Raw genomic sequence first — 22,160 nt, forward strand, 5'->3', positions numbered from 1 at the left:
CTGTTCATGCAGCGAGTCGTCTTTAATAATGAATTGTGAAGAAGGAAAGAATAATGTTGGAAAAGAGGATCTTAAGTTTAAGGTGTGCGTCTTTTATACATGTTGAGCTTTGAAGCTGAAATTGAGCAAAATCTTGAGCTAGAAGTGCACTGTTCTGTTCACCATTGTCTTTAAAATGATTTGGAACAGTTTGGTTCGTCTAGTGGCCTATCCCCATTGAAAACTAATGTATCATGTTCATACCGGATTCGGCATACCGGTTTATTGTACAGGACGAAACAAAGTGGTCCGACTAGTTCGCTGCCACGTAGAACCCCAGACAAAGACTCTGTGCATATCTGCACGTTTATTCTCTTCATACACAACACCTGAAGCTCGTGGCAAATTTTCGCAACAATGAACAAGTTGCACACACCCTCTCGCGAGAGAACATTGAAAGTTCGCGTCCACCGCCTTGTCGGTTTCACTATTCCAGCATTCCGTAGCATTCTAGTGATCTAGGGGTACCCTTAGGTACCTTACTGATGTCTCGGACCACTGGATGTTTTTTTTGGATATTTTTTTATTTGGACCACTGGATATGTTTTGGATCACTGGATACAGAATGTTTGGTCTCCCGTGCCAAAAGCCTAAGTATTTGCTCCAATTCGCGGCGCTTAACATATTTGTAATACTTACTCTCTCCACGATGCTATCTTGCTGCTACAAAAAACAACTACATCGGCGTACGCTAAGATTTTAATCTCACTTGCCATCAAGCTTTAACCTCTCACCGGTTCACTCCCCTCTTCTGGTTACTGCGGTTATATGTCTCCTGATCTAGCGAACTTTGCTTTTTCGCACTTTGCTTTTCTCGGGTGTAAAAGTTGTGGTCTAATTCACCGATCGCCCATTAAACAAGGTGAATCTTTTTCCTGGCTATCACGAGTGGTCACTACTGTCCCTCATCTTTAGCATCGTCTTTCTATTTTGAAGGGAAATCTCAGAATACGTTGATTTTTGCTAGTGTTAAGTGTTTTGTTATCGTCTTCGAACGCAGGTAATTCTTGCTACATACAGAGATATCCGGCGAAATAATGCTTGTAGCATAGCATGATTTTGCTTCACATGCTGCCAGCGGAGCAGCGACGTCAATGAACACACTTTCGACTAAGCGTTTTGCATATGTAAACACTCAGGGAAATGCTGCTCGATATGCGGCTATGTGTGCATTTTTCGATGGTCGCCGATGTGTTGCAGCTATGTGCGAGCATATTTTTGTCGTCGCTAGCGAAACGCTACGTTCTTCCTTGCACTTTCGCTTTGAAGGATCTTTTTCAGTCGCATATATGAAGATGCATCGCAAAATCGGACGAGCTGCAGCGACTGTTGCACGCGCAGAAGCGATGCGATGCGCCTATGTACTTGCTAGCATACACTTCGATAACTTCATACCTTCAAGGTATTTGTGAAACAGCGCGTACCCCAGATATAGAGAAACATTTTAACGTATATTGTGTATGTTTTCATGCTCATTTAGCGCTGTGGTATGCACAGGCGTGGTCATTCTGGTTGAGCGTCATCGATCGGTCCGGCTTGAGTGGAGGTGCGGAAATACTCTGTCCGGTATCGGTTCCATAAAAGACGGGTTCGTCCGGTTCGAGTTAAACCGGACATCGTCTGTCCGGTATATGTGCTCCATACCGGTCCGGTCCGTCCGGCTGCAGATCCAAAGCGAACCACCATGTCCGGTTTGAGATGCACACCGAAAATAGTTTGTCTGCTATTAGCTCTATACCGGACCGGTCCGGTTCGAGCGTTATACCGGTCCGGTGTAAACCTGTTTAAACTTCATACAGAACTAGTCACAATGGTATGAATGAGATTTACAGGACCGGTAAAAACCGGTCTGGCGCGATAAGGAAATTTTCACTAAAGATGAGATGCATTATGCAGTCTGCGGGATGAAGTGTCTAATGCTATGACTATTCCCATCTCATCAACTGCTCTTACATAACTGCTCCGCAAACTACTGAATAGTCATTGCAACCTTGTGCAAGCTCCGGAAGACTATTGTCGCTGTCATTCATGCAATGCGGCAAATCATAAGGTGCATGCCTCGACTGCGCCCTTTAGCACTGTTGAGTATGAAGTCAGAAAAATAACTGAGCAGATCAGTGGGATTGATGCGGTGGAAACGGGATAGCATTCAGTGCGCAGTCTCAAGAGCTCTCATACGGCCGCTGTCAGTGCGGATCGTCTGTGACCTTGGAGGAAATAAAATTAATGTTATCGGTACAGGGTTGCAATCCCGCGAAGGCGCGAACAGATCAGCTTTGCTGGCCACTATACGAGAGCAGATCACTGTGTAGTGGCCGCATTCTTATTATATATTTATTGCCTGTTCCGGCAAGTAAAGCAAAACCCCAACCTGAGTCTGTTTGTATAATACCAAAACTTATGGATTCTCATTAGACTCAGAAGAACACGGCAGAATCGGCTGATTGCGGTGGCTGTAACGGCGCTATTAACTCTTTAAAAAAAAAATGTTTGCGGCGTTGCGTTCTGGGGGCGATGCCTCACATTCACCGGGAAGTAAAATATTTTCGACCGGAGGGTGGACAGCGCTCGTGTGCTGTGCGATGTTAGTGCACGTTATAGAACCCCAAGTCGTTGAAATTTCCGGAGTCCTCCCCTACGGCGTCTCTCATAGCCTGAGTCGCTTTGGGACGTTAAACCCCACAAATCAGCCAACCGGAGAGTGGAGAGTGGTCTTTTAGTGGGGCAAAAACACGTGGGCTCTAATAGGCTCCTACCATTTCTACCCCGTGCATCGTCCGGACAGCGAGTTTCCGTTAGGGAGGCATAGATGCATTGGAAAAGTTTGGTCCTCTCAAGAATTGTCCATAATTCGAGTCGACCATATTAACGCGGGCCGTAGTATTAACGGGCACGGCAGCATATATTTCGGCGATGCAGGTCTCGCCATTTCGCGTGACAGGGTGACTCGGCTTGATAAATTTTGACCGAGTGTCTAAAAGATTCAGAACTCCAGCAGCTGCTCAGGGCTGTTTTACATATTTTTTTTTTCTGAAAATAAAACAAAGCAGAGCCCACCACGCAGCCACAATACTGAGCATGAACTCCCAAGACTAGTGTCCCCAATGCAGCAGCAGCGGCAGCGCTTTGATGAAGGCACAATACATTCGTCAGTGTATAAGTTTTGCTGTAGTGAGAGGCTAGAAAATTAACAGGCATAGTATAGCCGCAGTAGGAGCAGTACGATGCCGGCTGGAAGTAAAGACCAATTTCAATTAGGTAGAACATGCTGCGCCCCATTTTTTTTCTTTTTGACGAAAAGCGCTAAGAAATACAAGGTTCAAATGGGGCCACCCCCTTCTCCACTCTTCGTCGCCTTTGCAGGAACAAACCAATTATAAGTGCTTGGGTATCACAATTGCTAACAATTTATCATGGAATTTACACATTGATAATATCTCTTCTTCGGCCTTGCGTAAATAATATTTTTTGCGGCACAAGCTTAGAAGTGCTCTGCCTAATGTAAAATTGCTTGCCTATGTTAATTAATTAGACCTAAACTTGAATATGCGTGCATGGTTTGGCACCCGTTTACTAAACAAAATATTAAATGTCTCGAAAGGGTACAGAGCAAAGCAGTACGATTTATCTATTCCAATTTTTCTCGATACGACTCTCTCCCAGAAATAATGCGTGATAATGACATTGATCTTCTTGAACATAGAAGGAATAACTTACGTCTGCGGTTACTCTCCATGCTTTGTAATGGAAATTTAGCGTTTGACTCTTCATCTTATCGTCTCTTTCAACATCTAGGCTTACTCGACACCGTCATCCGAATTCACTAACACCTTATTTTGCACGGACGGATGTATTCAAGTGTTCTTTTTTTCCCCAAACTATTGCAGATCGGAATGACTCGCTGTTGCCTGTTTCCATTTACTGATGCATTGTTTATTTGTAATATTGTTGTATTTTACAACCCTGCTTGGACCTGAGCAAGGTCTGCAGTATCGAATAAATAAATAAAAAAAGAAACTAGCCCCTGAAGCCCCATAGAAAAAAAAAATACGCCTCTGAGTCGACGTTCGTTGGCAGAGGCTTCTGTCGATGCAATGAACTTTGGCGATAGTGGAATGGGGTGTTGGTGATCGTGAATGTTTGCTCGTAGTTACCAGTGCCATACAATGCCGGAGAGCTCATCTGGTGGTGCGTACTCTCTTTCAGATGGCCTGTCTGCCCTCTTCCGCGAGCGAACCTCGCTTTCGAGGGAAGAGGAACATGACGACGGCTACTGCGACAACAGCCTCGTCCAGCCGACCAGCATGAGCCAGCTGGGACACAGGCTGCTCCTATCCAGGGTCGCCTGTTTTCCCGGTAAGGGACTCTTCACCACATCGCGTGAAGCTCTCCTTCCATGACGGGAAAGGTGAATCGCGGGCAGCGGGGCTCCACGCAGGCTGGTACCAACCAGCTCTGTTGCATTACAACTTGTATAACTTTTATTCTGTCGACTTCATGCTTAATCTGGCTCGACCACTTTAGTCCTGCACGTGTGCACGTGATAACTGCACCAGCTAGGGCTGTCGCGAAAATTTTAATGAAGTGCAAAGGCTGATGATTCCCGCTCTGGTCCGAAAAATTTCAGCACCAAGAACTATGTGAGCTTGCCAGCGTATACATCGGTACGATGTTTTTATTTCTGATTTCGTGTGCGCGCTTGCGCACTCATTTGTTTGCTACACACTACTGGACGAACTGAGTGCGTTCAGGGCAGCATTGTGCTGAAAAGTAATCGGTGAAATCACAAGTGCAGCCATACCGCTGGACCTATATCAACACGAAATGTGCTGTAACTTGCGAAGAAATGTGAACAAAGTTGTGAAAGGCGAAGTGTCTTTTAAGGAGACCGCTGTGCGTCTTTGTTCATCTGTCTGTGCAGTATTGCATTGTGGGAAGAGCAGCCTTGCAGGGACGTACAAATGGCGTGTATATTTGAGATGCGCGACCGGAGCTGGATTGTCAGTTATTTTTTTTTTTTTTAACGGGTTGCAGAACACAGAGCTGCAGCTTAACAGATGGTATGTGTTAGCGTATGACGCAGAGCTCGAACCTGATGCAGCTCCCTAGATTGAAAAAACAGAACGCTATAATTCTGCCTTTATTCGACATCAACAAATTATTGCCTGAAGAAAAAAAAAAATATCACCACTGCTTCTTTCTTGTCTCCGTAATAAAATGTATTGTATTGCGATATTTACCAGTCTTTGTGGAAACGGACTGAACTTTGCAATTATACTAAGCGCGTCGACGGGCGTCTGACCTTCAGCAAGGTCGTGATTGGTCGTTCACCAGTGGTCTGTCTTCCAACCCCTCTTCCAAGCAAAGCAGCGAAGCTGACGTTAGGAACGGAACGTTGTTGCGTGCGCCCAGTGCTGCGTTTCCAAGGTCAAAGTTTCCAAGGCCTTGAGCAACGTTGCCTTCATTCTTGGTTGACGATTCAGGCTGTGAGCCCTTGTGCAACGATCTCGCGAAAAGCAAGGCAGTTGAAAGTAGCGTCACGGGTCACGCAGGCATCCGCGCTTATATCGTCGTCATGATGGTGTCATCGAATGGCGTGTAGGCACTGACATTGCCCGATTCCACGCCCGCCCTCCGCGCTGTCTCGTCGCCAGTTAGCCGCGGTTGTCTCGGTGGGCGCGTGGTGAGGGGAGACACGCCAGCCGCGTGACAGCCGCCGGTGCCCCGCGGGAGCCGCGAACCGGTTGATCCTCCGTGTCCAGCGCCCGCAGCCCCGCAGCATAGCTCGGCGGGCGCTCTTCCGTTCGGCGCACGATTTGCCCCTTTTTCTCTTTCGCACCACCTCACGTCTTCTCCCGTACATTTTCCTGGGGAGGCGCTTTTTTGTCGGCGCCGCGTCTGGCGCGCGCGCGCGCGCTCTGCCTTCTGTCTTCGTTGCTTTTGTCGCAGCGCTGCCGGTCTCTCCTCAAACGGCGACACTTTTCGCCGTCTTTTTACGGCTTGTCTCGCCTGTTCCCGTTTTCAGTTTACGAGCGGTACGTCGGGCTTCCTTCGTACGCCGCTTCCGACACCAATAGATAAAAGGAGGCGAGCCGGAGAAGTAGAGACAGGAGCCTGAGGAGGAGCGGCAATTTGAAATATAGGCTTCGGAGGGAAGGGTTGTTGGGCTTTTTTTTTTTTTTTCTTCGACTCTGCGCGTCGAATGTGAGGGAAGAAAAGCGGGCACTGTTGCCGGCTCCATCTTGATGGCCGGAACCTGCGTGCGCTCGGCGAGTGCGAAGGCGGCGAGGCGAGCGCGCGCGCATCCTGGCCGGAATGGACTGAGCCACCTGTGAAACGCCCCCGCCTTTTTTCCCAGGCGCCCGATGGCCCGTCTTCGCCCGTACGAACCACTTTAGGCGGCGCGAAACTGGAGGTCACGATCACCTCTTGCTTTCCCTTGCCCCCCCCCCCCCCCCCCTCCCTCCTTTCTTTTTTTTTTTTTTTTTTTTTTTGCCATCAGGAGTGTGCTTCGGGCTGTTTTGTTGCGCTGTTTTCATCGTTGTGTTTGCCCGGCGCTGCGTTGCTTTCACGCGAGAAAACTCAGTCGTTTGTACGGCGCGCCGCCGGCTTCCTTTTGTGTTGCCTCTCGTGCGTGGCGTTTATGGACGATGAGCCGAGTCGGTGTAAAGTTCACGGTCACAGGGACGGCGCTCGTCTTTGGCTCATTGCCGGCATGGCTGCAGCTTCACGGCGGCTGTAACCGACATTCCTTCACCCTTCTCCCCCTCACCCCATACCACGGAGGGTGAGCTTTCAGAGCTAACGCAGACGCCAAAATCTCCTGCAAAACGGGTTTCATTCAGGCCTTTTCTGCCGGCAACAAGGTGATCTTGCATACTTTTTATTTATTCCGTATTTTTATTGAATTATCAGTGATTTTATCCATCCTCATAGCCGGTCAGTTTCATTTCACCGGACAAGTCGGTGCTTTTTATTTATTTATTTTTTATTATTATTTTTTTTATCGCGTGCGCTTGACTGCTAAGCTCGGATTCGATGCTGGCCGTGTTGGACGCGTTTCGATGGAGGTGAAACAGAAGTCGCCCATGTAATGTGCGATGTCGGTACGCTTAAAAAAACAAACAAAAAAAAGCCGACGATCGAAATTAAACCAGAGCATAGCCAGCGCCGCTTTGTGCCGTTAAACCACATGTTCTATTTCATACCAACACTGTCTGCAGCAGAGAGAGAGAGACGCTGAGAGAAACACTTTCTTGGGGGACGTTCGCATGCTGGGGTAATCTATTCAGCCAGCCCGTAAATATGCTGTAATCGTGTCCGCGTATTACTACGGGCTCGCTTCGCCTTGTAACGAACTGTTTCACCTTGCCGCAGAATGGAATAGCGCAAAAAGAAACGAAGGGGCGGAACCGCTGGCCTTGATCACCACTTGCGTGCGCGTACCTTTATCGCTGCTGTTCGCAAAAGCATCTGACCCGAAAAACAAAGGAAATATCCTGCGCTGTCAGATAGACGCCTTTGGTAGTTATTGCGCCCAAGTCCGCGCGTCGTTCGTGCCCCGCAGGCTGTCCTTCCCGCGCTTATTTATTTTTTTCGCCGCGCATTGCTTTACAAGCGCATTTACGTGCGAAATGACATTGGGCGCCGGTGCATGGATCAAAAGTGTTATCTCAGCACCCCTGCCGAAGCGAGCAGCGTACGCTAGGTCATTTGTTTGTGCAAGAGGCGTGCAAAAACACTAGTATGTCCGCCTCGAATTATGTGCTCGCGCCTGGCGGTCATTCCCCCAGTATCTCATTCTCTTCTGATCGGTGTGAAGTTAATGTGCTCGCTCTGAACGGCGCGGGCTGCGTGGATCGAGGCTGTGTGTATTATTACTTCGTGGCTCGAGATAAAAGCCCTATGCGCTTCATCACAGCGCGCTTAGCATCGCACGGACCTACTTTCCGAAGGCGCTTGCGACACAAATCCGGCGTTGTTTCTCCTGTGCAAACAGTGGGCACATACAAAGGCGGAGCGTGCGGTGGGGGTAAAAATGGCGCGGGAAATGGCGACAGCGGTGGGTGGCGAAGGCGGCGCGCGACAGGTCGGCGTGACCTTGTTGCCGCCGCAGGTCGCGGCTCTCCCAGGTGCGCCGTCAGCAGGTCTGCCGATGTCGTTGACTCGCTGCCGACTGCGCGAAAAAGCGTCGTGACACCAATAGTCTACGAACGCGTGCTCCGTCCTGTAACGGTTTGAACTGCCGTTAAAACGGATTTAGCTCGCGGCCGTCTGATCTGACACCGACGTCTTCGTCAGAAATCCCCCACTCCCCTGTCTCGATGACGCTTGTCAGGCGACTCGTCTGGCGGGCGGCGGCAGCGAACTTGTAGACGTCCGGTTCCTGGCTGTCGTGCGCTGGTCGGAAAGACCTTTTGGGCTCGAGTCTGTATTTGGGCGCTGCTTTCGGGTTTTTGGATGCGCTGACACAAAGCAGTAATTCTTGTGCGACAGCACTCGGCTAAGCAACTTTTCCAGGAGGATTTAGCGCCCGTTCTTCAGTAACGGGCTGGTGAAAAAAAAAAAAAAAAAAAGAATTATCTTTTAGATTAAAGATATTCTCATTACTACTCGCCCGCCGCCATCACAGAACTTCTTTTGCCGTGACCACACCTTACCTATTTCAAAACATATTAACGATTCGTCTCAGTATTTTTTTATTCATTTAATACCAGTTACATGGTAGCTTCTTGGAACAGGAGTTAAAAGTGTCACGTATTTTGAGACCCTGCTCGCTAGCACCGTGAGATCCGTATGTTATTTTTTGATATTCCTTTTTTTTTTTTTTTTTTAATAGCAAACGTCCCGACATTCTCTCACAGAGTTGCAAGTTTTGATGCAAGCCGTCGCGTCCGCATTTTTTATTGATGCCTTGCAAACTGTAAATGTCGTCGACTCACGTTAAAGAGCTACATGTGGCCAAAATTATTTCAGAGTTATGCGCTACAGACTGCCTCTTAGCTGCTCCCTCGGATCTGAGATACAGGGAGCACATCTATGCTTCGCTCTTCGGGCACTTCCTCGCCGCGGAAAGTATCAGCTTTACCCGGGACATAATCTAGTATAGAAGGAACTGCGATTCACTGAGCACGTCATACTCTGAACGGCCCCTTTTTTTCGCCTCGTCAAAATCAGGTGCATATGCGGGCAAAACAAAAACATCCTACAGCGTATTTCTTTTTTTGGGGTCATTCAGGAAAACAGAAAAGGCTAATTCTGCGCCTGGCAGCGCGTACTTTCGGGTTCAGTTCATTGTTCGCGGGCCTCGCGCGCCCGCACTACGACGTTCTCCGCGGAACAGGTGCAGCGTCGCCGTCGACATTGTCTGCGTTGACAGCGTCGGCCGCGGCCAGCACGTCTTTTGTGCCGCCGGGCGTCGCGACAAGCTTGCGCGCGCACGTTCTCCGGCGCGCACACGCGTTCTCACGCGTCGCCGGAACAACGGGCCGAGACAGCGGCCAGGTGCGCGTCGCTACTCGCAACCCGCAACTGCCTGCGCCGGCGTGCGCCGCGAGCATTGTTGGAAACGGCGCCGCGGGCACCGGGGACGCGCGCCGGTCCGTGGCTGACAGCGGAGTTCACTGAACTCGGAGGAAAGTCGCACTCTAGTCCACGCGCACACCGCCCGCCCTTTGCGCTTATACCTGCGCCGGGGAGGCGCGAGAAAAAGCCTGAAGAAAATGACCCGACCGAGCTAGGCGGCGATTGTTTTTCGAGCAACAGCACAAAGTTTTTAAGCACCGGTGTCTTCCCTCCCGAAAGCGTCGCTGTTTGTGGCAGTTAGGCGCGACGTGCACTCAAGTCTGCACAACTTCGGCCTCCATTGCGACGGGCCGTGCCTACTTCCATGACATTTTTCGTCGCTACTATTACGGCTCGTTTCTCTGTCTGTTCTCTCTCGCTCTTCCCCGTCTTCTCATTCAGTGCAAAAGGGTGATTCAGTCTTGGTGCGCAATTTAATCTATCTAATCTCTTGGATTTACCACAGCCGCGTTGCAGTGCCCAGGAAACGCGTGCCCACCGAAGAAGACATATCAAGGGGGTTTCAAATGAGTTCTTTTGTCAGTGTCTTTCCTTTACAGATCGCTCAGCACGTAATGGGCCGGCGGTACGTTTGCAGATTTTCAAGACGATTTCCGTTGTCGCGCAGGAGCACACGGACTGCTCGTTTTCTGAACTCACGTAGGCGGGATTTTCCGCGCGTGCCTCTGCTGCTCAAGCTGACGTGGTTCCCCTTGTTCGGCCCGAAACTTTGCGATGGCTCGCGCGTCGACGCGGAAGCGGTGAAAGTAAATAGCGACCGAATACTTGCTCTTCCACGCGTCCTCAAAATTAACGACCCTTCCGAAATATCAAGGTGCGGATCCGCTGCCGGCCTCCGAATAAGAGAACTGGACCGTATTTGATATGCTATCGGGACGCGCGTGTCGGAGTGGCTTCCTGGTTTGCCGAGTTCTCTCCGTGCGTCCGGCCATCTCTCCTTATCTGCAGCGGAGTCGCTGGAGCGTCTCCGCTCCAGCGACTTTCGGTTATAACTGTGTAATTCGAAACGAAAGAGACCCTCCTTCCGGAGGCCGCGATAAAGCAGGACGGGGCACACACAGCGTGCGCGAACATGACGACGGAAGCCCCCGCCAAGTGCGGCCTCGGGACGACGTACCGTTCCATCACGGACACTCCCACCGATAGCCAAGGTCGCTTCCTTGTCCTCCAGCGCCGTGGACATGTTTCGAGGGTTTGCGATGCGTTAATTTGTGCTTCATACCTTTGAATAAAGAAAACCAAAAAGGAACCCCCTCTTTTGTTTTTACATTTCTGCTTCTCTCCGCGGTTGCTTCCAGAAACAGGTTAGACGATGTGGCGCAAGCTCCTGCTCTCCCTCTCCTTTTTTTCTTTCCTTTTCCCAGGAAATGCGCATTTTCTTTTTTTTTTTTTTCCCCATCTACCGTCTCTTGGGGCATCGGCTTTCCGGAAAGAGCTTCCCGTATAGAGCTACGTGTGTGTGTTTGCAAAGCTAACATACTCAGCGGCTTGCTGCGTGTATTACGGGGGCAAACACAGGCCTCCGGTAATCGGCAGTTTCGCTCGATCGAGGCGTGCCTCTCTCGCCTAAACTAACCGTCAGGCACCGGCCTAGGCGTTCAGGTCGGAGACCCCGTTCCGGCCGCCGGCATTTGCCCTCGAGCCGAGGTCGCGTGCCTTGCGTCGCTTCTGCTGGTTGCTCCTCTGCACTGCATGGTTTCGCGAGGCCTATAGTGTGATTGAAGACGATCCTATCACTCATTTCATTTCATTTCTGCTAAGCCAGTTCCGATGCTAGTTTGCATCACTGTTCTTAAGATGTCTTTGTTTCCTGCCACTATTTTGGCGCTTCCTCCCCCCCTCTTTCTTCATCTTTTGATGGGCGCATAGCAGTAATTGAAAGCTCTACAGAGCTATTTGTGGGAACTGACCGTATATGCACGCTCGAAAGAGGAACCGGCCTTCGCTTTACTGTTGCCACTTGAGCGGTCGCCATCATGTGCAAGGTCAGTACCGCTTGGCTGGTTGAATACCTTGATCTCTGATGGCTACTTTATTAAGGAGTGTATTTAGTTTGGAGAGCTCAGTGATGCAAATATGATCAAATTATAGCCAGTATGGCTCATTTTTGCCAAATCCTATGACTGTGGGCGCACAACAGCGCTGCGCATGAGTTGCGCGAGAGGCAAAAGTGGTGATCATAGTATGCCTCTACCACGTGCTGGGACATGGTGGCCTCCTCGTTCAAAACCTCATTCGTGACTCAAGTCATCGATAGTAAGCGCTGTCATGTGCCGCTTTTACAATTAATGTATTTTATATAGAAAATACACAAAGCGCAGCTGTGCTGACCGCTTTCAGTTTATGATCGGTGCTTGGGATCAATTCTCAGGATGCGCATACGAGGAGTATGTGAGTGTGCTAAAACAGCAATCGATATGAGGGTGGCGTCCACCCGTGCCTACGTGTGCCATCTTACTCTGGGCGCGGTGTACAATCGGCCTTCGCTTAACCCGAACACGTATTAAGCACTTTGTGCTAACCGCCTAAGATATACAGACTAGATTAAAAAAAAAAAAAAAAAAAGAAAGGAAAAAGTTTCATCTGCAGAACTGCGCGAATAAAACGAGGACAGAGCAGAGACACATCACATCTGCTCTGTCCTTGTTTTATTAGCACAGTTTTGAAGATGAGCGAATTTCACCAACTAGCCCGCCAGAAGACGCTTTTGAAAAAGGTGACATTGAAAGTTGCACAAAGAAGACGGAGTTGGGCTCGCAAGCGTTTGGCTCCTTCATAATCGGGAAGCATAATCTGTGTCACCAAGGAAAATGCACAGACCCCCGAAAGTTGTTCTTGGCTAGTGTGAAAATAGAGCTATACCAATACAACCTGCTGTCCGCAAGCGCATTTGCACTGACATCTGAGGAAAAGCTATGACTTTCGATAGGTGCACCAAGTCGAGCGGTCTAATATGCCGTCTTCTCACCAAAACCGACGGCACTATGCATGTTTGTTGCGCGCCACGATAGTGCGTTGCCAGCCAAGCTGATGGGTCTTATTCAGTTCGTTGCAACAGCATGGGTTTCAGTCGTGGCCTGTACACTACTTGCGTTTCGCGCATAGAGTTATCTGTCCACAACTTGCATACATATCCAAACACCTGTATTCGCTTATGACGCGATAGCATACACTACCACCCAACATGTAAAGCCCCGCTTTAACGAAGCTGTCTGAACGTTCTTGCGTAGCCTAGTGGTAGTCAGCGTGGCCTATAGGATGATTCTGATATCACCCTCCCATATTCGAGAGGAGAGTCCCTAGTTACCAGCTTCCGCGAAACGTGACGTCAGGCAGCCCTATGTCCAGTCAGTGCGCGGTCATGCCACGCTGCCAGCGCCATGTTTGTAATTTTTCGCCCAAAACGCCGACGATGAAGCCAGATCTTCTGATGCATGCCGAGGCCTTAACACCACTATCGCGTTAAAAACTGTGCGTGTGGATGGCCCAGTAACTGCTGTTGCAGCAGTTCGACAGGTGATGCGTGAACTGTCGTCGTGCTCGAGAGTCTCGACCTCTGCCTTGATAAGACTACGCTATTTTCAAAGCTATTTATGGCGTAGTAATGTTGAGATGGGCGAGCGTCGAACGCTTTGAGGACGACCTTCAACTTTAGGAACAGCCCGCAAGGAGTTCATGCAGAGGGCCGCGCACGGGCAAAAGTGTAGGAAGCGTATGCAGGAAGAAGCCGCCGGATCACGCCGACTGTTTTTGTTACCTGGTTTAGGCATTTTGTTTTTTTATTTTCGCGTAGACGTCATAGAAATGGCCCACTTCGCTACAAAGTCATTGCGCGGACAGAGCTCGAAGCTCTCGACTGTCTTCCAGAAATGCATGTCATCGCGAAGGAGCACGGCAGCGAATCGAGTGGAGAGTTGTAGCCTCGGTCCTCGGCAGCGGAAAAGGAACATTTCTGGTGTACCAGATAAATCGATCGGCAAGGGTGTTCTTTTTCTTGTTTTTTAACGTGAGATTGGAAGTCGAATGAGAAAGAAGAGGCTAAGCTTCAGCGTCCTGACGTTCAGCCGCACCACCATCCCGAACGCTTTTATTAGAGAGCCTTCAGGGCGATATGCCCCCCCCCCCCCCCCCCCCCCGCCTCCTCCATCCCGTCTAGAGTTATGCATGTTGCTTGACACGGTAGCAGCGAATGCTTCGCCAGCTGGTTCCGATGTGCTAAAGCAGACAAGGCCTCCTCCTTTCCCTATGAATGACGCAAAAGAGGTGGCCTCCGCTGCTGCGCTGGTTATGGCTCGAGCGTAAGCAGAATTGGCTGACTGCTGCTTCTGCCTATGCTTATCGTATCTCAGAAGCTAAAACAGAGAGCTTTAGAATAGGGCGACCCTATCGTTTAGGGGAAAGGGGAATAGCGGGGCGCAAATGCTAAGATCAAAGGGCGAGGAGTGAGGCTATAGGTTGCACGAAACTTGGTTACGCCCGGAAATAAAGGATAGCGAATTAGTGCCTCCAAGATACAGTATAGCTAGCAGTGACCGGGAAACGTGAGGAGGAGGCGTCGCAATAATCATAAAAGATGGCATCCAACTCTCACCCATCAATGGTATCCCGAATCACGAAAGTGTCTGGTGCCAGTTAAATACGTGTATAAAACCTCTCATCTCGTAGGAGCGGTCTATAGACCGCCGAATTCACCTCTTTCGTATCTAAAAAAATTGCGGTGCTACCTAGAAAATATGAAACAGAGGAACCACAGGCTGATTATTGCAGGAAATTTTAATTTACCAGTCATTGAGTGGGATACCTTGACAACTAGAGACGCAGAAAGCAGTGAACTGCTCCTGGATATTGATTTTAATAATGATCTGATGCAGGTGGTGCGTGTAACAGGCACATTTAAATCAACGCTGGATTTAATGTTTCTTGATTGGCGAATCGACAATTACGAAGTGAAAGTTGAAGAGGGCGTGTCCGACCACAAACTAGTTTTTGTTCAGATAACTGCACAGCCTGGATTGCAAAGATTAAAAGAGAATGTCATCCATGTACCGGATTTTGATAAAGCGGACCTCACAAGTATTATCGACTGCGTATCTTTTTCCTTAGACAGATTTAAAAAGGATGATGACGTCAATATCATGTGGGTAAAGTCTAAAGATATCGTCTTCCACTTCATCAACCCATATATTCCACCAAGACGAAAGAGAAGAATTAGTCGGCAAAGAAAGAAAGTGCCAAGAAATTGTGGTTTGATATCTTATTTATCAAGCCTCTTGCGAGAAGCGCTCAGAAAAGCAAAAACTAAATATTACGACAAGACGTTAACTAACTGCATGAAATATTCTCCCCGTTGATTTTGGCGTCCCCTGTCACCAAGAGATGATAGCTCTTATAACATTGTCGTCAATGGCCAGGTGGCTACAGACGCTTCAGTGATAGCAAGCACTTAAGATAGGTTTTTTCAGTCTGTGTTTACTGCCCCATCAACAACCTCTCTGCAATCGGATCTGTCATCTCAGAAACAAGCAACAGCAATTCCCACGTAATAACCTATGAAGGAGTGTTATCGCTTGTTTTAAATATCAGTGAAAAAAAGTCTCTAGGGCCGGACAACATACCAAACGCCTTTTTGCGCAGGTATGTTGCAAACTTTTGGAGCACATAATAGACAGTTTTAGTTTCACGTACGTGAAGCGCCTACGTGTGACCAGTGCGCATGCGCAGAACGTGAAGAGTCCGCGGGAGTTTCACGGACGTACGTGAGATTCGGATTTTCATGTTGGCGTCTTCACGTTGCTGGCGTACGTAGAGTTGACAACATGGCGACGCCCTGCCCGCCCGCTTCACAGCAATAACAGCTTCGCCGCTAATTCCTCGGCGCGATATCGTGTTCTAAACTGTTGTATTCGCTTTCAGCTTCCCCAATCTTACCCTCGCGTAAAGTTTCAAGTGACAAATAGCCCCCCCCTTTTTTTTTTTAGATAGAAGGACGATTTTTCAGCTGTTAAGCCTGACGCAGAAGCGCTTGTCGTCGTCATAGCAACGATCTCGCGAGATCACGAAAGACCAGAGCATAAAGGAGGCTATGACCAGAGTTGAGCGAGAAGTGGCTACTGCTAGAGTGCTAGATGCAAGCCGGCAGCCAATCCGTTGTAGGGGGAAGGTTGTGAAGTTGTAAGCATGAGTTCTGTTGTTTCTGTTGCCCAGCGAATTCGCTTTTCCAAAAGCGACGATCTTGATATGCTTCGCGACGTGAGAGAAGCCATCGGTCCCTTCTCGTCAACAGCAGGTCGTCAATTTCATCTCATGTCAATCGCGACACGACCTGATGATTGCACAAAATACTCGAAAGCATAGCGCCAACTGCTAATTGTTCACTGTAGAGCAACGACGTTGAGAAGAGCAATTTCCAATTCGACAGACTCTTGGCTACGGCCGCAGCGTGGCTCGGCTCAAGGCAGCTCGACTAAACAAAATTAGTTTTGTTCATCTGTACTAGATGGCGCGGCATAACACGTACGCACAGTTTAGCGAGGCTTGTATGAAAGGTCCATACATTTTGCTTCACGTACACCACGTACGTGAAACTAAAAGTAGTCCTGGCGAAATGCGCGCAGCGCACGTAGACTTCTCACGTTTGCGTACGTAACTCTGTACGCACGTGAAACTAAAAGGGAATCTATACACATCTTGAAGCAACAAACGCTTTTTATTAAAACCAGTGCAGGTTTCCACAAAAACTTTCCACTGTAACACAGCTAGTTGAGGCAGTTAATGATTTAGCCAAAGCACCCGTCGTCTTCACTGTGTTCGTCCCGTGTTAATCGCGCCTTTAAATATTAAGAATAAAAAGCAAATGAGTGCAATATGCCTGGGCCCTTTCCAAGGCTTTTGACAGAGTTCATCACAAAGATTTAATTAACAAGCTAGTACTAATGGGAATTAATAACGAGCTAGTACAATGGATAGCAGCATATCTTACCAGTAGAGCCCAGTTTGTTGAAATAAATAGCGTAATTGAATCAGACTTATTAAATGTAACTTCTGGAGTACCTCAATGCCTTAGGTCCCGTTTTGTTCTTAATATATATCAATGACATTGCTTTCGATATTGGTGCGAAAGGTGGAAAATGAAAGTAAATGAGGAAAAAAACAACAGTACAAGTAACGAACAAGACGAAACATGTCCATGACTGCAGTTATGAACTCTGCTCTAGCGTACTCAACAAAGTCGATACATTTAAATATTTGGCATTCCTCATTTCTCAAGATTTAGATTGAAAAAAAAAAAAAAATCATCTCAAAATACGTTCAGCTGCTGTAAAGAAACCCTAGTTTCTGCGTCGAATATTAAAGTTGGCATTGCAAGCTTCCAAACTAACTGCCTATTTAACTTATGTGCGGCCAAAATTAAAATATGCTAGCATTATATGGGATACCGTGGAAAGTGGATTAATAAAAAAAACTTGAAAGTGTACAACGAAGAGCAGCTCGATTTATAATATCCAAATATGCATGTACCGAATCTGTCACAGAGATGCTGCGTCTTCTTAATATGCCACCTCTAAATGAGCGTCGGCGGTTGGCCAGATTGAAATTCCTGTTTCAGCAAGAAACTTCTTGAACATCAACAGTTCCCGTTACTTAGTCCCCAAACAAATTAAGCACCCAAGAGCAAGCCATGAATATCACTACCAAGCCCCGATTCTGCGCATTAATGTATATGCTAATTCTTACTTCCCGAGACGATAGCAGAATGGAATAATTAACCAGCATCTCTGTTACAGGCCGCTACTTTAACATTTGGAAAAGTTATTTCTGCTTTACAGTGGAAAACGTATTGTCAAGCATTGTACTGGTTACTGTGTGCCCTTGCAAATGTAAACCAGTAATGTACTTTATTTTTTTCAATCACCAATACAATGGTGACTAAAGTTTAGTGAAATTTGTACTCCTTGTCAATGTTTCGTATTAAACTCGTGCTACATCCCACTACTGCAACGGCCCCACGGCCCACAGTATTTGCAAATAATAATAATAATAATAATAATAATAATAATAATAATAATAATAATAATAATAATAATAATAATAATAATAATAATAATAGGCGGCGTCACCCTATCCTCTCAGACCGTATTTTAAAGCTGCCTAATATAAGCCACATATATTATCTCATTTAAACATGAGAAAAAAAAGCAGTCCTCTTCCCTCACGGGCACTTCTCACAGCTTTCAATAAAAAAAAAATGCAGCCACGCTCTTTCTTCTGTCAGCAGTAGGACAAAATCTGGGTCGTCCCAACTCGTCCGATCGTGTGCGCTCATGCGCTCACGAACTATACCTACAGAGACCCTTACTCCAAAATGTAGAGCTAGGAGTTAGTCCATGCATGTCTCCTATTTCATAAATAACACGGCGACTTGACACATAAATGATAGAATGAGCCACGACGTGCGGCATTTTATTTCATGCAAAAAACATGTATCCAAGGCTTTGTAAATAGATGAATGACAAGCATTGGAAGACAGCCGGAAGCGTTTTTCAAAAGTCAAATATACCAGCGCTGTTTGAACGGAAGCACTAATTCATTTGGTAAAAACGATTAGCGGTTTCGTTATTGCACGCCCCCCCCCCCCCCCCCCCCCCCCAACACACACATACACACACATATTTTTCCTTCGTGCATATTGCAAGGGACGCACAATACGCAAGCACATAAAAAGATTAAAGATTCAGCACTCGTAAACTAGATTGTTAACAAACCTGTGAGTGCTTGGAATTAGCTTAACTTTGGCGACAAACGAAAAGATGGAAGCAAATATGCGTCATTCTTAGTTATAGCTGTGAGTAACCATGGTTCACTTGTTTTTCAGGTGAAGGAAATTGTACTCACTGGTTTCGCATATCCTAACGCAACACATGAGAACGCAGCGAACGGATGAGGATGGTGGGTGCTGTTGCATTTCATCACATTGCTGACAAATATCCAAGGGTGGTTTCGAGGCCGCAAGCACTAAAAACAACATACGCTAACGGGTACTGTACGTGGCACAATTCACATCTCTCTGGTTCGTCGATACACTCGCTTTCGCAAATTCCAGTTATGCGGACCACGCCAACCGAGGATGAAGGGTGTGGGCCGGCTGTTTCTCTTCCCTAGCTATCAACTTCTTATACCGCGTGACAAGGCATTGACGCGCGGATACGATATACTTACCGGGAAAGTGACGAGCTCGTGACCTCACCAGAGAGGCGAGGAGTGTGCCCGAAAAGATATTGTACCAGAATGCATATCATTCTTTGTTTTAATAGCCACTCACTCGCACACAACACACTAATGTCTTCGTCGGCGTGCACTGGACCCAACGTCTCATCGCACCGTCGTTTCGTCGTTCGCTGTGAGGAAATGCGCGCCGAAATATCCAGACAGGTGATATCCCTAAGAAGCATTGCACACTCATCCGTCGAGGACAACTAGCGCAGTTTCTGCGGACAAACCTTTTCGGCATAGAAGCGGCAGTGAATAACAGCGCGTACGTGCGCGAAGCTCCACGGCCGCCGCAGAAAAAAAGCTGTGCGCTAGGCCTTAACGTCGTTCCCTAGATGAGGCTCGTTTTTTCCCTACCATCCTTCTTTGTCACCGGACGAAGGCGCATCCAGCAACGCCCCCAGCCGTACGGATCACCCAGCCATTGACCAAGCATCTGGAGACCAGGATAATTAGAAGCTCCACGGAGAAGCCATTGTTGAGACGAATGAAATCATTTGTTTGTTTTTTTTCTTTTTGTGCCAGCCTCCTTTTCCTAATGACAACGTACTACTATTGCTGATATTTGAAATGCATTGTGGAAGTCAAGGAGCTATACCGTGGTTTACATGACTGCGGCAGGTACTAAGCGGGAACGTTATTTCTCGCATCGACGCGATGTAAACTAGAAAGTCACAGAGAAGTTGCTGCGCCAGCAGAGGACCGAGGCTTGACTGCGCCTTCGAAAAATGCATGTAAACCCGAAAATGCGTTGTGGCGAAACTAGTGAGTAGCTGGACGCCCTAGGCAACTGTGAGGGGGGGGGGGGGGGGGGGGGAAGAAAAAAAAAAACAGGGCGTTTCTGGCGTATCCAGCAGTATCTAGTGAGGCGGATCATGCGATTGTGTGATTGGGTCGGTCGGTCGGTCGGTCGGTCGGTGGAGGAGGAGGAGGAGGAGGAGAAGAAGCAGGAGGAGGAGGAGGGGGGGGGGGGGGGGTTAAAGTGCTTGCTGGCGAAGCTGAAGTCGGAAACCAGAATTCGTTGTAGCCGTAAGTGAGTGAGGCCAAACCAGGGCCTTAACTTCCAGCTGCGACGCAAGGCGGCACCAGCATCGCGAAATGTCCGATGCATCTGTAGCAGGCGTGTAACCGCGGCTCGTACTAGCAATACACAGCATGCGAAGCCGACCTTAATGCAGCTGCCGAGGCCGCAATCCGATCCCGTGACTTTGGACTGCAGCTGAAGGATTAAGCCAGAACAGCCGGGGCTGGTCGGGTTATGAGATCGACTTCTTGCCCCTACTAACGACTACTGGTGCCAATGTTAGAATACGCAGGAATTGGTTGGTTGGTTGGTTGGTTCATAGGAAGGGAAAGGCGCAGTATCTGTCACACTTGCTCTGTGGACACCTGAACCGCGCCGTAAGGGAAGGGATGAAGGTGGGAGTGAAAGTGGATAGAGAGAAAGGGGGGTCGTAGTGAAGGGCTACGGATAATTTCGACCACCTGGGGATCTTTAACGTGCGCTGACATCAAATAAGGCAAAAATAAGGCTTGAAGGTATGAAAGAATATAGGCGCGACTAAATGTGTACTGATCTTTGTTCTAGACTGGTTTGACATCGTGTCGCGTGCGTAAACATAGTTTGTTGTCGCAAGAGGATAACGGCAGTGCACCCTACTGCTAAGCTTAGCCCCGGGTCTTATGTATATTCCTGTTGTTTTATGGTTCCTGCGAGTAAATGCCGTTAATGCTAATTTCCATTTTTTTCTTCACCAGCTCTGAAAAAAAAAAAACAAAAAAAAAAACTCTAGTTGCGCAAACTTTACACTTTATCAACCATTAATATACCCTCTCCACTCGTCGTTCTCGTCCTCGTCATTTCGAAATCTTAAGCGCCCTTCGACCGACTCTAACGCCGCTGCGCGGCCACCCCGAGCAGTGTCGCGCCCGCAGCGGGAGGCAGCCGCGCTTTGCTTCCGTATCTGCCACCGCGGTGTATTAAAATGCAGCCGCGATCGGGCAGGCGACCCTGAAATCGGCCGCCGTGAGCGCGGACCGGGGGGCCCGGCGGGCTTTCTTTTTGCCGCGCTCCAGAATCCAGTGCGCTACTGCACGTATACGGGGGCCGCAGTCGTGTTTCGCGTGCCTGCGAACAGATGCGAATATCCTGAATTATGGCGCCTAATGGCGTACTCGATTTTTCACTTAGCGCCTCGCCGCTGCTGCTCGCGGGGTGACGCAACCCATCCCGGCGCACACCGAGTATCACACCTGCCGATCGTCAATCGCGGGGCATTCGCCACGGACGGGCAGATTTATTTGTTCGCTTTGTTTGCGCTCTTCGCGTTTTATCGTCGCGTCGCCGCCGTTGCGCAAGCGTTATCGAGTCGGGAAGTCGCGCGCTCGCGCTTGGCATCGCCCGGGGACCGGCCATCCATTCTGTCCGGCTCGCGTCTTTCCCTGCTCTTTCGCGAAGTCTCCTGGCGGAACCCGGCTGCTGTGCTGGGGGTGACGACCTGTTTCCCCTGTCCCTCGAGTCGGTCGTGCCGCTGCATGAATGCGGGAGTCTTGCCCCTGTAGGAGCCGGTGATAACCCATTCCGTCGCTGGGGTGACCAATTAAACCGCCATACTAAGTTGCCACTTGCGAGCGGACGACGGCCTCTTTTTTTGGTCGCCATTCGCAGCCGCCGTTCGTAGGCTCCAAGGTGCGGAGCGGGTGTCACCCGTTCCCGCTGTGGTCGGCCCGCAAAACGACCGAGAGATGGAGTAGAAGGATGAGGGCAAAAAAAAAAAAAAAAAAAATCCTTTTCATTCCTTTCCATCTATTCCTCCTCTCGGGCTCCCTTCTCCTCAGTTTCATTTAGCACGAACGTGTTTGCTCTGCACAGTCTCGCGCGGAATGGATAAATCATATTGACGCGGGCTGTCCCAGATTTCCGCCCGCTCGCTCGGTATCTGTCCCGGGACCGTGTCCCCAAGGCGCGTACCGGGTAATCCGGTAGATGCCTGCATGTGTGCTCTATAAATTGGTCCGTTGGGGACATTAATTTCGACGTCATTGGGGCTTATTACGCGAAGCGTATGGCGCGCATTTTACGCTGATTACAGTCCCGGCACGGCGTTTTGGTACGTCGTTGCCGTATAAAAGGTGATGCATTTGTCGAGGCAGTTCGTCCTTGCACAATTACTCTTTTTTTTTTTACTTTGTTTTTCGCCAATGCCCGAGGGAGTTCCTCTTGCTCTCATTACGCAAACCGCGCTTCCGCGGTCGGACACGGCGGCCCA

At 48.8% G+C, this 22,160-nt stretch overlaps 1 protein-coding gene across 3 annotated transcripts in view; it reads left to right on the forward strand.

The window, feature by feature from the left end:
- The window catches only part of LOC146205910 (puratrophin-1-like), a 353,992-nt gene that overhangs the window by 203,951 nt on the left and 127,881 nt on the right, over positions 1–22,160 (forward strand). For all 3 annotated transcript variants that reach the window (XM_084590570.1, XM_084590571.1, XM_084590572.1), the window contains one exon: positions 4,246–4,395. In XM_084590570.1, the coding sequence (XP_084446696.1) occupies positions 4,246–4,395 (150 nt within the window). The remainder of the gene's footprint in view (positions 1–4,245; positions 4,396–22,160) is intronic.

Source organism: Amblyomma maculatum, chromosome 1, assembly GCF_055883805.1.
Source record: "Amblyomma maculatum isolate TAMU_Amacu chromosome 1, ASM5588380v1, whole genome shotgun sequence".
In the NCBI taxonomy this organism is placed as follows: Eukaryota; Metazoa; Arthropoda; class Arachnida; order Ixodida; family Ixodidae; genus Amblyomma; species Amblyomma maculatum.